The following is a 17,044-nucleotide window of genomic DNA, read 5'->3' on the forward strand; positions in this document are numbered from 1 at the left end:
TCTGTGTGTTTAGTAACGCTCCACTCCACCATCCTCAAAGAAATGCTGGGCTTGTGTTTATTTTGCCTCCCTTCTCCTGTGCGTCAGGACTAACTTTTATGTCGCTGAGGTGTCATTTTGCAAAGAAAAAGAAACCTGTCTGAACCAAGTGTGTATTTACTTTGTTTTAGAGACCTAGTGTATTTGCATGAAGTATCAGGAATGCTCATGGACAACTAATTGGGCTTTTTACGAATACGTTGATGCTCGGTGCCATGGAGATACAAGAGCTGGGAGGTGGAGTAACCACTGTGGTTTTTGTTTACCTTATGGGGCCCCCATAGGTGTTAAACCCTTGAAGACCCTGGTAATGAATGTGGCATCTTGTCTTGAGAATGGCTCCTTGACCATCATGGTTGGAATACCCTGTCTGTTTCATTTATCTGTGGTTAAAACAAAAGGAGACAATCTCAGTTATAATAAATGTCTTCCAGAAAAGCACACTTATGCATAAATATTTTAAATTTTGATGTTTTGTGTTTTAAAATAGTCTATAAAATACACCCACAGAGATGCTTATAGTAAAGCTCAGTTTTCCCCATTGCAAATAAACTTGATGTCAACTTGTGCCACCCACTGAAAATATTTAAATGTCATGTAATTAGTAACATATTAGATGTCTCTGCTTTTAGCCTGAAAATGATCAGAGCCCTCTTGAAGACTCTCGTCCCCACCACTTCAGTTTGCTGAGTAGCAGGACTGTGATGGCATATTTAATAGTGTGTGTTTAGTCTTTTTAAGAAATCTTTTGGCTATCTCCCCTCACCACATACTTTTTTATTCTCTTTCTCCCACTTTGGTTTATTCTCTTCTTTCTATGGCATTTTCTTCTTCCCTGCAGATTCCATTCTTTCCACGTAAAATTCTGTACATTTAGAGTCTCCTGTTTGATTTCTGGTGTTCTCAAAAAGAAAAGGAATAGAAAATGCTTCACAAATCCAGTAAATAAATAATATACTAATAGCAAGGACCTTTATGAAATGTCTGCACGAAAACCGATGCACCACAAACTGCCATCTCTACACACCCCGGACTTCCCAATATGATGATTTAGATCCTTTTCTACTTAGGCGGATGGTGCCATTTTTGCCGAATTCAGCATGTTCATTGAACAGTTTCTTGAAGCCAAAAGCCAACTCCACTGCATTTCTGCTTGGTAAGGTTTGGTGGCCTTGGCGTGGGGTAGGGGTTGTTGATTCACCGGCCTCTGAGCTGACGATAAATCTAGAAGCTGGGCAGCAGGACTAGACTGCCTTCATAGAACCTCTGCAGGGAGTCGGCAGCCCCAGCACTACAAGAAATCTATGAAAAAGAGGCTCAGCAAACTCGTGTAAAGAAAGGCTCCAGAAGAATTAGGGGTCGAGAAGACATGGTGAGACTCCGTGAGTGGGCATCAGTGAGAACTTTGAACGCTAGATACAGAACTCGCCAACCGAAAATGTGCTTCTGCTTCTCGAGATGCCCGTGGACTGTTTATTTTCTTATTCTAAATATCTAAATCTTCTATCATGAGCATCTATTGAGATGATGCATTAATAATTCTCCATAATATCATGACAGAGTCTGTCTGTTGTAATGCACGGTATCACTCTGTTGCATTTTATTTGTGTGCATTTATGCAATTCTACATCTGGATACTTTTCCAAAGATAATAGTATTTTAATTTTAATCTTGCCTTCCTTCAGTAGAAAATAAAGCCCGGGAGAGGGTTCCCGAAGGTAGCTTTGACATGTCTTTTGTGGAGGGTTGTCCTGGGATAGTTTAGCTCAAGTTACACGTGAAAATTCCAACACCAAGAAATCTCTCCACCTGAGAGGTGGAGAAAATTAAAAGAGTCTAGGAGTTTTTTAGCACAGCCATAGTTCTTTTCACCTGTCCTGCAGCCCCGAAGACCATGGTGTGCTCTGCAGACAGAGTATGACAATCTGGTGTCAATAACCAATTCCTGTATAACACCTTTTTTGTTGCTTTTTTATGTTTTTTTGAAGGAATAAAATGGGTTATGTATGTAATATATGCTATTTAAGTTGGGGTGTGATCATGGTTGATATCCTGACTTACACATTATATATATTTTGATTTAGAAAAAAAAACCCCGATATCTGTGTATTATCCCTCAACTAAAATAGCTCAGTCTCCAACTAGAATGTATTTTAGTCAAGGCATCTTTTTAAGAGACATTATTTTCACACTCACAGGATGGAAAGGGAAATAAAAAAGGAGTCTGGAAATAGGTGCGTTTAATTCTCCCCAATTTAAATCAAAGTGGTGCATCTTTAAGGCAATAACGATATTCCTTCTTCCCCTCTTCATGAACGCTTCCATCAATGAATTTCTTTAATGTCGATGATGGTTGGTGCAGTTTGAGGGAATCTGTATTTAGTCAGAAAATGCTTCAATAGAATGACCTACCAGATGGGCCCCGTAACAATGCACAGAGGCATCAAACCACCACAGACATTTGGTGCTTAGAATAATAAAAAGACTATAAAATTAGATTAGTTGAGTCTAATTTGGAATTGGTATATTCCCCATGCACCCTTGCCGCTCTTGGGCAGATAAAGCCTTGAGATTTAGCACTGTGTCAGAGCAGAAGACTGCAACTTCCAGTAAAAGGGAGACGAGGGAACGGGAGAGAGGAAAAAAGCATTCTGGGAGGTCGCGGAGGGCAGAGCAGTGACCTCCAATGATTTACAGGCCTTTAGCTTAATGAAATTGTTTCAGTGACATGACGGTAAGAGCTCGTAATGGATTGGATGCCCTAATGTAATGAAATTACTCCCTTCTGCCTAAAAAAAAAAAAAAAAAATGCGCAATTAATATTTACTGAGACCTGACAGCCTTTTGGTGCGCTCGTCTGTGTAGTTCTCTCAGACAGTCAGAGAGGAGAGACGGAGCAGCGTGGCAGACAGGCTGGCTCTGCACGAGCTCCTGGCGGGGACCAGCAGCGCCTGCAAGGGGGTGGAGGGACAGGCACTCGGGTGGCCCGGGCCGCCGGCCCCTCACACTGCCCCCGCTCAGCCTTCATGCTCTCCCCTGCTTTTCCACAGGCAACTGGACAACAACCACATCAGCTGCATTGAAGATGGAGCCTTCCGAGCGCTGCGCGATTTGGAGATCCTGTGAGTTGATTTTGCGATCGCTGCCTTGTGTGTGCGTGCCTGTGTGTGTATGTGTGTGTGTCCGTGTGGGGAGGAGAGAGGGGGAGAGTGTGTGCAGGAGGGTCTGTGTGGATGCGTTTCTGGTCTTCTGCTGCAGTGCTATTAAAATTGGGAACCAGGGGATCCCTCCGGCTCACCTTGGTCAAAGTGTTTGCAGGCAGCCAAGTGTGATTTCTTACCTCCCACAAACTGGGGTTCCTGCTAATTAAGTCTCAATTGAGTCTTTCTCCTTTTCCCCCAGTGCTCCCGCAGTATTTGTTGCTGGGAGAAACAGATGGGCTGGAGCAGACCCCCCCAGAGCCTGCCACAGCATCAGGGACAGTGTGTTTGAGTGCGGGCACACTGGGAGCCAGGGTCCGGGTTGGGGGCCAGAGAGAGAGGGGTTACTGCCAGGAAGTCAGCTGGAATTACCTGAATCAGAAAGGGACCTTGGCACAGGGCAGGGGAACGCTACACAGCCTGGGAAAGCCCAGTCATTGCTATTGCTCCTGGGATCTCATCTCAGGCTTCAATTCAAACTTTAAACAGTGACCATGACCTTAAAGGGGCTGGGGGTGGTGTGGGCAGGGGGAGGGGGGGTGGGCAATGGGGGCAGCTGAGAGGAAGCAGCCCCTTCCCCATAATCCCACCCTGTACACCTTGTCTAAAAAGAACGTGTGGCTGCCTTTCTGAGCTCTGGATTTTCAAATGAGTCTAACTAAGAAAACGCGACTCCCAGGAGGAAAGTCAGCTAGGAGTCATGTTGGGGTCATTCCAACTAAAGTTGAATTGTGTAAGAAAACATTTTGGTTATTCTCACCAGAGCTACACTTCTAGCTGTGCCTGATTTAGAGAAGCCCAGAGAGGAAGGCAGTACAGCACAGAAGAACTTGGGTCACTTCTGTCAGGAGATGTGTGGTTGAGTCCGGATTCTACCACTGATTAGTCGTGTGACCTTGGGCAAGTCTCTTCGGCTCTGGGAGCCTCAGTTTCCTCATTTGTAAAATGAAAGGGTTGGTTTCTCTGTCTTGGGAGTGACTTCCCCTTTCCAAATTCTGTAGCTGCTTGGTTCTAAAAATAATTCCCATGGTACGATTCTAGCCAGTGACTGATAGCAGAGTGGGGTTTCTCGAGCATCCTCCTAAAAATAAAAAATTACACAGTCACAGGTTACCTACTCTGATTCCAGAAGAATCGATGAATGCCAAATAAACAGGTGAATGAATATTTTAAAGCATTCCTTTGTATGTGAAAGAATGAATGAAATGTCCTCCCTCCGCCTTCCTCTTCACCTGGCCCCGCAGACACTAGCAACGGGTTGGAGAGAGCCTCTCCACGTTATTTGAGAGGAAGGTGATTCCAAGAGGAATCACGGGAAATAAAAGAGGATGCTGATGCTGCAAGCTGCTTGAAATCGGATGAAAGCTGAGAATTCCCGGTCCAGAAAAGACAGGACCCACAGCCAGGGAGGTCAGATTGTCATTTCTGAGATAGATTGTCTCTCCTCACCCAAACTCTGACCCTGGAACTGGCAACAAATGCCTGTCTGCGAGGGAGAGGATGCCAGCCCAAATTTAGTAACCTAGGACTCCTCTTATCAGGAGGCTGGGGCTGAGAAGGGTAGGCAGGATTTTCCCTGCCTGCAAAATAGCATTTGTAGAAAGGGCTGCTCAGAGCACATCACCTTTTTCCTCCCTTGACAGAGAGAATGAGAAAGATAAGAAAATTCCTTGGGAAGAGACCAGGAAATGGAAGTCACCAGCTGCCACGAAACAGCTGTGACAACCTGACGGTCCTCATGTTCATTCTCTGTGCTAGGAACAGTGATGTCTTACCTCACCAGGAAGGCAGTCTGAGGGAGAAGAGAGGGCTTTACAGCGAGACACACCTGGGTGGGGCTTGGGTCAAGTGTCTTAATCTCTCTGAGTCTGTCTCCTCAACTTTTAAAAACAGACAGTGTATGTACTACATAGGAGGGGCTCTCATAAGTGCCATCCCTTCTACTTTCCTAACTTTGCCCCTGTACACCCTCACCCCCATCAAGCCCTTGCCCAGGACAGATTTGGACAACTCTCCTCTACTCAGATACAAAAAAAAAAAAGGTATCCAGATGCACCAGGTGTCTCCAAGTTGAAGCTTTAAAAACCTGTGACTGAAAGAAAAAAAAAAAGTTCTCATTCCTTATCATTGCAAAGAGCCCATAGGATCTGATTAGTTTACCTTCTCAATTCCAAACAAAGCCAGATCAATAGCTTTGTTTTAAAGACACTCTCATTTGGCTTCACATGGCTAACTACTTAAAATTAATCATAATCAGTTATTCCGTGGGTTTTTAATTTCCAGCAGAGGCACATGGCTTTGAAACCATCCATCTTAATGGTGAGCCATTCTGAAATTGGCTGGAGCTGACATCTCCATTTAAAGAACCTCCCCTCCCCACACCTAGACCTTCCAAATCTCATCCACACATTGACATTTTCTAATGCTTCTCTGTAATCACAATTTAGGCTCAATAAAGAATCCTGGCAATGAAATAGTAAATAGGAACTCAGTGACAGTATCACACATTAGCTTGATAAATTTCTGAGTGAAAGAGGAGAGTTCAAAACATCCTATCCCCAGCAAGAGCATTTTAAAATATCTGAAGCTTCAAAGTCTGCAAATTAAGAAGACAAAATGTAATGTTTCAGGTGTGTTTTCTCTGACACCAGGCAGCATGAAGTAGAAATCAAGGAAAGACACATTGGTTGTCCCAGAAAGCTCTCAAATTAACTTAAGGAAAGTGTATGGATGTCAACTGTGAGTAGAAGTATTTCACATGCAATAACCCTGTTATTCCATCCCTCCTGTGGATGGAAATACCATAAAACTTCTTTCCATCAAGGCTGACGATGGTTTTACCAGTTACATTGAATGAGAAAGTTGGAGGCGAGCCTGAGAGGGAACCACTGACTAAGAGAAGAAATGAACTGGTACAAGGTTGGGAAAGACTGAAATCTGCCCACTTCAACCTCACTTTTGACTCATTCCCAATGGGGGATGTCCAGTGTAGAGTATGGTGGACAGGGAAAGGAGCCATCCCCTCCCCTTTCCAAGAAGTAAGAAGAAAAGCATAGTATGGGGGGCGAAACTTCTCGTTCCTTCCGTGCCACTACGGAGGAGGAATAATGAGGAAAATGAAAATCGCTAGCAGTTACTCAAGCCCAGCGATACCACCAGTGCTTTTACGTGCCCTAGCTCTTGCCATCCTCACAATCTCTCAATAGAGCTACTGTTACCCTCACCCTGATTTTACAAAAAAAGTAGCCCATCTCAGAGAAGGCAAGTAACTGCTTACCTAATTAGCAGCAGAGTCTGTGTGATTAACCATTCTACCAAGCTGCCTTTTGGATGCATGTTGCCAAGGCTGTCATGGTGTTTGGCTGCCCTGAAGCATGGCGGGTGTGGGCTGCAGGGTGGTGTGAACTGGCCTCAAGAACTGATGGAGGCAAACTAGCAATGACTCACAATCCTGCTGGGGAGAACGTCGGAGCCTTTCACAGGCTTGTGAAATTGGCCCTGTCATTCCCTTTACCCAGTTAACGGGTGCCCACAAAGTTGAAGGTAAATCAAACTTGCAGGAGTAAGGAATTCATCCTGCTTTTTCACTGATACACTTGTCATCCCAGAGATGATTTATTCCCACTCATGGCCATTGCCATAGACTTTGGCACTCCACAGTTCAGGGGCCCTACTTTCTAGAACTGTCTCCCCCCCACAAAAAAATACAGCCTCAAGTTTGTGGCATTTCAGGTTCTTAATTGAGGGACCGAGCCTCTGTGAGTCAGACCCTCTGCTGTTACTCAAATCATTGCCCTTTAATTTCCACCTGTTCTATGCTTTTGGCAATTCGCATCCAACACTAGGTTTTTTCCAAGTAAGTCATGCTTATACTGCAGTTGAATATGCCAAGACTGCATTCCTGGCTCTGTGTGGTCAGGATGCACTGTGCTGGTGCACTGAGCCCTGGGTTTCTAGCCCATACCAGCCAGGCTGAGGATGGCCAGGCATTTCACCAGTTATAGTGGCACCTCCCTGACCAATGTACCATTATGGGTCAGAAAAAAAAAATGCTTAACTCTAATGAAAAAAAAAATAGGGACAAATTAAACAAAAATGAGAAAACCTCATTAATAACATATGTCATGAATTGTTTCTCAATAGTATTATGGGAGAATAAAAAATACTTCTGGACATTGTCCCTTGACTAAAGGTAGCAAGTCAGAAGTTCAATAAATACGTTGTCAAAAATGCCAGACCACAGATAACAGAAACACATCCTGAAAATGCTCTCATCTCCCGGTGATTGGTCTGCCCTTGAGAAATCACTGGTGCCAGGTAAATGGCCTGGAGATCCCAACAGGTCCATAGATAACCAGCGTGTGCTGTTTGGAAGCTCTCACTCCCATTTATGTCACTTGCCAATTTTGGAAATTCATTGACATTATTATAGGCTGGCGCTGGTGGGACCTTAGGTGTCTCCAGGATGAGCTCTCATTGTCCAGATTAAGACACAGGGAGCAGGCACTGGAGAGAGGCCCATGCCGCCTGGCATTCTGCACCCCGAGCCCCTCGCCTGGTTCACCCTAGGCCTGGCCCTGGCTGGGAGACTTGCCTGAAGACAGCAGCAAGTTGGCAGTAACAGGGAATTTGGGACTCCTCACCCGTGTTTCTGTCCACATTGGGCACCTATATGCAATTGTTCAGAAGGGAGCCCCTGGTAAGATTGGGAATCCCAAGCACAGTTCATCCTTTCAAAACCCACCATTAAGTTTTGGGTATTATTTAGGAGATTGGGGGAGGGCAAATGTTTGTCTGTGACAGAATCAAGGGATGATCCAGCTTTTAGCTCTCTTTAAACCAGAGGCTACAAACTAGACCACAGACCATATTGCTCCCATAGGTGAGATTTTTCTTTTGTCCTGCGGAGTGTTTTTTAAAAATTGAAATTAGCATTTCACATTTAAAAATTGAGATATGTTACATAAACGCCCAGATTTCCAGCTTCTCTGGAAAAGCCAGAAGCACTGGCAACTGTGGGCCTGCATTTCTGCATTGCAGTCAGCTGTGGCTGAGGAGCACCTATCCTCTTTGGATGGGGCATGTAGACCCCACTCTGCCACTGACCCCTACCAATTTACATTAACTGCCAGCCCATGTGGCCCCTGTGCTGACCCATCCAAGAAGCAAAGACACACTGTGTGGCCAGCACAGTGCTGGGCGCTGGGTACAGTGAAGCTTGAAGTGAGCAGGTGCTTGGCAGGCTGAGCTCCACGGGCCAGAGCTCACCAGCAGGATGGAGCAGGCACACAGAGAGTGCTTAGTGATGTGGAGTCCAGGACACCCGAACCTAAGCAAGGACACCCCAGGGCAATCACGAATCCCCCGTGTCTCACCTTCTGAGGAGCTCTTCTCAAGGGTTAAACTCGTCTCCAAATTGCCTTTGATGTTACAGCAGTTGTAATTGGTTTTATGCCTATGAGGGTGAAAAACAAGAGGTGACTCTAGCTCCACGTCTTCATCACAAGAGCCGCCCCACCTGCCCTGGTTCTTGTTCCCCAGGCCCCTGGATCAAGTGGTGTAACTGAGGCCGCCGAGCCCATGCTTAGAGAGGAGAATTTGAAGAGTTAAAGCAATAGTAGAACTAACCAGACTTTTAGGGTAGTTCTAATTCAGTCATATCCTGGTGGGTTCAACGTGGCCTGACGCAGAACCCCACAGGTAGACGCAGAAGAGTGAATGGGGAAAAGGTCCTTTTCTGGTACAAGAGGAAGGCAGTGGAAACAAATTGACAGCAGTCCTGAAACCTAGGTAAGGATGTGCTCACTCTTCTAGAGCGGGGTTGGTGTCCTGGTACAGGGTGTTAGGGCATTCAAGCACAATGTTGCCCACTTCAGAGAACCCAGAGTTTAATGCAAGTCGCAGTGTGCTGTCCACTTCAGCTGAGCTTCCTCTGGATGCAGAGACAGAAGATTAACGAATAATAATAATGATGTAACAATAATATATAGTACCATGGTACAATAATTATTAGTATGATTATATTATTCTTGTTAGAGCCTCCACGTTTGAGCATCTATTTTTGAGAGTCTACTTCTATTTTTGAGCATCTTCAGGCACCATGGTAAGTCAGTAGAATGAGGCATCTCAATTAAATCTTCACCACAACTTTATGAGGCACATCCTAGGAACTGCATTTCACCAGTCAGGAAACTGATGTTTAGAAAAGTTCTGACTTGCCCAGAGTCACAGTGGCAAGTACAAGGGGACTACTCTTTCTGAACTCAGATCCAGTTCTGCCTGATATCTGAGCCCCTGCCCTTAACAAAAATTACAATTAAAATTAAAAGCATCTACCAGAACACACATACATAGAAACAATTATATGCACTAGTGAGATTATTGTCTGTTATGAATGCCCAGAAAATTCAGAAACCATAGTTATTGAAACACTGACCCATAGGGTGCTTAGATCTAAATTTATGACCTCAGCTTAATCAGCATGAGATCCAGTTCCACAAAAACTGCCCCAGACATGAAGGTACGGAGCCATGGTTGAGCTTTGGAGGGGTTAGAGTCCTCTCATAGAACCAGCTTCCAGCTCATCTTTACCAGACTAGGTGGTTTGGGGTTCATTTCCTTATTGAAAACTGGAAACTGTAATTCCCAACCCTGAGAATAGCTGTGTCGGTTAAAAGAGGTATCGTTGGTGTGTGCCTAGCAAATAGCAGGCTCCCAATCGGGACGCTCGTAAGTAAAGTTGGTAAATACTTCTGTACTGTTTCTCTGCTTTATATCCACATCTCACTCACCCCTGGCACACACTAAGTGACCAGTTAAAGTATATGGAACCAAATCGAGTTGAAATTAATTAACTGAATTGAAGCCCACACCACCAGTCTCTAGAGTCCCTGTTATGGCTTGTCTCTGAACAGAACAAGATATGGTTGTCCTGGAATCATTTTAAATGTTGAACAACGTAGTATTTTACTGAACCAGTCCACTTTTCACATTACCTTTGATTTTGCATTTCTCTGGCTAAATGGTGATCTTTCTTTCTCCTTTTAATAGGGAACAAAATCAGAGCTACAGTGAAAATTGGTGTGTTACAACAGAGACCAGACTCATTTTTATTTATTTATAAAATGTTTCACCTGGGTTTCTCTGGGAGCTACAAACATTTTATCAGGGTGTTTAGTCATGACATAGTTTTGAATATAGAACTGTCATGGCTTAATGAAAGTCTTAAAATATCTCCAGATATTTTTCTTTTGGTACTGTGCTGTAAATTGTGATATGTTCATGCAATCAGGATTAAAATTGCACTCTGTAGAAAGCATTTGAAACTTCCATTCAGCCCCTAGAATACTAGGAAAGGGACTGGGTTTTCTATAAATGCTCTTGTGCCGCTCAACACACACCTCCTTCTTAGTCATCCAGACTCCAAGTTCCATGACAGTCATGCTCTTCAAATGATTAGCTTGGTTTTGAGAACCCCAGCTTAAGGAAAAAGTAAAAATTACTATGAAATCTAAATTTTTTTTTCCATTTAAATAAGTGCACTTTCACCTTTAAAATACATAGAATCTGGGGGAAACTTGTGGTTTCTAGTTGATTTCACTTTCCTGTTAACCAAAAGCTAGTTTCATCTCTGAAGTTGAAAATGTATTGGTGTACATTCCTGGGTTAAGAGGATATGGAGAAGATAATTGTATTGTTTTTGATCAGCAAAGGATCTTGAATCAACAAACCTCCTGTTAACTTCTCCCGTGAGTAGCGCTTAGGTGGAGTCAGCAAGTCATGGTGGTCTTGCTGTCCCCAGGGGCCACAGATTCCAGCTGCCAGGTCTCTGCACTGGAATTCAGACTTGACAAACTTGGTTTGGGAGCAATCTTTTGAAATGCTTTGTCCCACCTAGAACAAACTGGAAAAATAGTTCTGCATGTCTGAAGAAAGATTCCAGAGAGTTTTCTTTCAAGGGCAAGATGTGGAGGGCGGGGGAAATGCCGTAGAGCAGCCACATGCCTACAGCGGTCAGTTCACTCCCAAGACCAGGCTTCTGTGCTGATTTGCAAAGGTGCCCCTGCCTGATGGTCAGCCTCTGCCCTTTCACCATCCCCTCAGCTCACAGCAGGGGCTTTGGTGACCAGTATTTGAGCATGTTTAGTGAATAACTTGCCTCTAGATCAGCGCTCATCCCATGACACTCATGGACCTCCAAGCCAGGGAGCCTTGTTCTTCTTGAACAGCCAAACCTGCCTGCCACGGCTGCTGCCGTTTCCACCAGGGATGCCCAAGACTGGACAGCTCAACTTACCTGTGGCCTAACGTCTGCTTTTCTATAGACCTGAGTCTTTAAAGTCAAGATCCTAGGAGCTCTCACAGGAATTTGGCCCTCTTCTACCCATTGGCTTAATGGAAGGAAGGATGATGTGGAGAAGGTGATGGAGACACAAGGCTGGGAAGAATTGGAGCAACATTCCTACTTTTCCCTGAGCTTTCATTTTCTATCTTTGAAGGTATTAAAAAGTAAGGGATGGGCCAGGTGAGGTAGCTCACGCCTGTAATCCCATTGCCAAGGCAGAGGGATTGCTTGAGCCCAGGAGTTTGAGACCAGTCTAGACAACATAGCAAGACCTCTACACAAACAAAAACAAAAACGAAAAAAAGAGTTTTCTTTTTTGAGATGGAGTCTTGCTCTGTCGCCCAGGCTGGAGTGCAGTGGTGGAATCTGGGCTCACTGCAACCTCTGCCTCCTGGGTTCAAGCGATTCTCTTGTCTCAGTCTCCTAAGTAGCTGGGATTACAGGTGCCCGCCAACATATCTGGCTAATTATTTTGTATTTTTAGTAGAGATGGGGTTTCACCATGTTGGCCAGTCTGGTCTCGAACTCCTGACCTCAAGTGATCTGCCCGCCTTGGCCTCCCAAAGTGCTGGGATTACAGGTGTGAGTCACTGCACCCAGAAAAAAAAAAACAAAAAAAAAACTTTTTTTTTTTTTTTTTTGAAGTAAGGGATGGTGGATGAAGGAGGGATGAAGGAAATATTGATTCCATTTCTCCAAGGTCACATTTGGATTCTTAAAACTCATTGTCAAAAAGCTCTAGAGAGTCCATTTTCTTTTGACTTATAACTAAATCGGAGGACTCCAACTGCTGGCCCATGGGTTGAATGAAAACAGCAGATGTGGGATTTTATATTTTTCTTTAATTTTTTTGTTTACAAATAATTAGAATGTTTACAATGTCTACAAATAATTAGAATTTGTTGCCAACATTTAAAACTCAAGTAATTTTATGTAAAATTTATAATTCAACTTCCAATGAATATCTAGAAGCTTTGGCAACCCTGGGCCCGCCTGTGGCTAGGATCTCTCCAGCAGCGCCGTCCAATAGAACTTTCTGTGATGAGGGAAATATTGATCTCTGTGTTATCCAGGATGGAAGCCCCTGGCTGCACATGACTCTTGAACACTTGAAGTGCGTCTTACACAACTGAGAAACTGAATTTTTAATTTTTATTTAATTTTAATTGATTCCAATGTGAATTGCCACATGTAACTCATGGCTACCTTATTGGACGGTGCAAGTTGGGAGCTAAGTGTGGGTGGGTACCCTGTCTGGACAAGGCATGCTCTGCAAATCACCATAGCCCCCACCAGGCCTGCTTCCCTGTCCTGCTCCAAATCTCTCCAGCCATTTCACATCCATTAAGAATGTTTAAATAGTGTCTTTTCTAAAAATAAATCTTTGAAATATCTGCCACTCCCCTCACCCTCCACCTCCATCTTTTTTTTTTTTCCGAGACAGAGTCTCGCTGTGTCTCCCAGGCTGGAGTGCAGTGGCATGATCTCGGCTCACTGCAACCTCCACCTCCCAGGTTCAAGCGATTCTCCTGCCTCAGCCTTCTGAGCAGCTGGAATTACAGGCATGCACCACCATACCTGGCTGATTTTTGTATTTTTGGTAGAGACAGGGTTTCACCATGTTGGACCCCCCTGGTCTCAAACTCCTGACCTCGAGTGATCCGCCCACCTCTGCCTCCCAAAGTGCTGAGATTACAGGCATGAGCCACTGTACCTGGCCCTTTCTCCATCTAAATTTAAACATCTGGGTCTTATACCCACAAAAGACCCACTTTTATCAAAACCCAGGAGTGGGATCCTTACAACCGTGGCCCACCAAAACAAAACGCTCTCAGTGTAAATTTGTTCCCTGATCCCCATTATTTGCTTCTCACAGCCTTGCGAATGACTTCCACAAAGTCAGCTCAGTAAGAAAATCACTCCCCTGCCTGAGCCCTTCCTGTCTCTATAGGTACACTAGAGATGCGGCAGCCAGTTAGGGAACCAAGCCCATTAACCCCACAGAAGCTGAGTCGGGTATTTGCATAAATAAAGAAAAAGAGCCGACCCTGCCTAACTGTTTTCATATGCTGCACACTGGGGGTTAGTTGTGACTTTTAGACTTTGGCCAGATGTCCTGTCTGTGCAGAGCTGGGCAGATCTGGGCATCTATGACCACTTCTTCTAACATCTGGAAAACGATTCCCAATCCAGAAATGCGATTTTAGAGCCAGCACAACCCAATTGGAATTAGAGAGTGAAATTTTAGGCTAGAAAGACCCTGGAGTTCAGCTAGTTCCACCACTTCATTTTAAAAGAAACCCCCTCAGAAAGGTTAAATGACTTGCCCACAGCCATAGGAAAAATTCATGGAAGAACCAGGCCAGAAAGCAGGTCTTTTGGCTCTTTATCCAGTTCTCTTTATTGCTGTCTGCTTGCCCCTAAATTAGCAGACAGGAAACAAAAGTAAGTGAAGCCAGCTTTCATGTCCTGTTCATGCCATCACCTCTTAATCTCCAGCCTTTCGCTAGAGGGAACGTTTTGCATTCAGCATGAGGACAACACCTTCCCTTTCTAGGGCCTTCCAGGCCTTTGGCCACTGCTTGGGAAATGGCCACTCTAGTACCCCAATAGATTGTCCAGTCAGATGGCAGTCTGGAAGAGACCAGATTCCACATCATTGATCCCTGGCTACCAGGGATGATCAGAAACCCGTTGAGTAAGCACTGGAGTCCCCTGCCCATTGCTGAGCCCAATTAGCCCAAGCTGTAAATTGCACTCAGCTCCCTGGGAGACTCCCTCCCTTGCAAATATCAGAGGATAAAAAGCAGGACCTCTCTGGCATCTCAGCCCAGGAACAGAGCCTCATGCACCCTGTGCAGCTTTTTCTAACAGCTCTGAAGTGGCTCAGTTCCGACTGTCCACAAAAAGTGACCTATGTTTGGCCACAGAACTAATGAGTAGCATGCAAAAACCAGACAAGAGCTCACCTGCCTGGTGGAAAACAGTCTTACCTTTAGAAACGGAAACTTATTCAGGGCTCTTTGTCCCCAAGTAATAATGGTTGTGGGGGGAGAAACATTGAATAATTTACAATCATTTAAAGATAATTCCTCCCTGGCGGCTGCTGTTCGGGAGTTGCAGTATAGAAGGAAGGTTTCAACTACATTTCACCATAATGCCACTGAAGCAGTTTGATCTTCTTACTATATTTTTTTCTGATTTAAATTATCAAACTAATTTGGTTCAGAGGCCAAAAACTGGCACCTGCAAGCCAGATCCAGCCCCCAGGTGTTTCATTTGTGGGTTTTGATACTCAAGGTGTTTTAGCTGCCAATATTAAAAAACCAGGAGACCTCATATGAAAATTCTAGACGTCTGGCTTTCTCTTTAAAAATAACAAAAGGGAAGAACTGGCAATGCTGCACCCCCATTCCAGCATAGCACAGTCTCTTGAAACAAGAAGTGACGATCCCATTTAGTAAGGCTGGGTTTACAACAGTCCCCACGCAGCTCACTCACTTATATGACAAGCCTCACTCCCATAGGCAATTGTGTTTGTACTCCTGGATGAGCCCAGAAGGCTGTTCAGAGTGGAAATTTATTTGTATCAAAAGATGCCAAAAACCTGACCGTTCATGCTTTGATGTTTGCCAACCCATTCAGTAAACAGTGAGCCTTCCTACGTGCCAAACACTGGGCCAGGCTCTGGCTATGTAACTACATGAAACAGACTTGCTGTCTGTCCACGCCTAGTATACACATTCATGGATATTTTCAAAATGTCCCTCTTCTTCCTCTCTTACTGGGCTAGGCACCAAATGCAGCTGAAGTGGAAATTGCCTGTTTCTTCCCTTTTCAACTGCAAACTCACCTGTCCAGTAATGTAAGTTGGAGGTCACTCTTCATCCGTGGACACGTTGGCAGTTGCCTGATTTCTTTTTTTTTTTTTTTTTTTTTTTTTGAGACAGAGTCTCGCTCTGTCGCCCAGGCTGGAGTGCAGTGGCGCTATCTCGGCTCACTGCAAGCTCCGCCTCCCGGGTTCACGCCGTTCTCCTGCCTCAGCCTCTTCGAGTAGCTGGGACTACAGGCGCCCGCCACCATGCCCGGCTAATTTTTTTTGTATTTTTAGTAGAGACGGGGTTTCACCGTGGTCTCGATCTCCTGACCTCGTAATCCACCCGCCTCGGCCTCCCAAAGTGCTGGGATTACAAGCGTGAGCCACCGCGCCCGGCCGGCAGTTGCCTGATTTCTAAGTCAAGACTGTCCATGGTCTCGGGCTATAGATGATGAAACAGAATTGGGAGACCAAGGCCATCTCATTCACATGGTCATTTTAAGTACATTTTAAAATAAACTCCATCATTGGAAGGCAGTTGAGCCATTCTGAATCACTGCTAGGCAGCATCTGTGATCATCTCAATAAATGACTAAGGAGTTCTTTGGAGTCAAGGGACCCCCAAACACGGGATCTGATTGAGTAGTGACAGGTTTTGAGGATTTATCTTTCTCTTTTGATCTTCCACTTTTAACATTTTTTGTAGGCATTATTTTTCTTTGAACACTGAGGCTCTGCCGAGTGGATGGAGACGAATTTCTGCCTGTCATAATATGAATATATAATAAAAGAAGAACCAAAGACAAGCCCTTTTGTTAAGGAATCTGTATTATCAAAGGCCCAAATTGGCAGCTGATTGTTTTTATTTATTTCTGTAGGTTTTACATGACACCTGGAGACCATTTAAAATGTTACTTGGCGGTGAGAGCTGTGTGTTTAAAAATAACGCTCACCCGGTGCCAAATCACTTTAGAGTCGGGTACAAATATTGAGACAAAAACCCCAGCTGTTATTGCTTTGGCTGCTAATTTGAGGTGTCAAATGAGAGCTCGACTGCTATACGTCAGTGAATAAGGCCCCTTGTGAGATCATTATGTTTTCTAACAGTTGAGAGTAATGGACTAATCAGTGCAGCATCAGTTGTTTTCATTATATGCCCACACAATGGTTATGAGCTTTAATTTAAACGGTCCACAGGGAGATCAAGGAACTCAGTAATATGCAGCACCCAGGATAGTCCAGGAAAGCAGGTAATGTGAAAGAGATGGCTTCCCACCCTTGTCTCACCTCTCCCTCCACTGTCCCCCACCCCCACTAATCTCGCTTATTCCTCCTGCCTCATATGCCCTTGGAGACCCATCACCCACTCCAAACAAGCAAAAGACAAGCTTTGCTTAAGGAGCAGGCAGATCTGTACTTTCTATGCCACAGGGTATTCTTAAAAATTCCAGCCAACCCATCCAACAGTAAGGGTCACTAGGCTTTTGGCAGCGCTGATATGTGTTAGCCAAACTTTGACCTTAGACGCCTTTGAGACCTAGTTGTCCTGTCTCCTATGTTGCCTCTCCTACCTCCCTTGTTCTGTGTACTGAGCTCTCCCTGCTCCTTGGACAGGAGGAGGGCTGTCTAATGCTGTTGGCTTGG

General features: G+C 44.7%; 1 protein-coding gene across 4 annotated transcripts in view; it reads left to right on the forward strand.

Moving 5' to 3' along the window:
• The window catches only part of SLIT3 (slit guidance ligand 3), a 653,573-nt gene that overhangs the window by 460,953 nt on the left and 175,576 nt on the right, over nt 1-17,044 (forward strand). For all 4 annotated transcript variants that reach the window (XM_055285296.1, XM_055285297.1, XM_055285294.2 and 1 more), the window contains exon 6: nt 3,090-3,161. In XM_055285296.1, the coding sequence (XP_055141271.1) occupies nt 3,090-3,161 (72 nt within the window). The remainder of the gene's footprint in view (nt 1-3,089; nt 3,162-17,044) is intronic.

This window comes from Symphalangus syndactylus, chromosome 7, assembly GCF_028878055.3.
Source record: "Symphalangus syndactylus isolate Jambi chromosome 7, NHGRI_mSymSyn1-v2.1_pri, whole genome shotgun sequence".
In the NCBI taxonomy this organism is placed as follows: Eukaryota; Metazoa; Chordata; class Mammalia; order Primates; family Hylobatidae; genus Symphalangus; species Symphalangus syndactylus.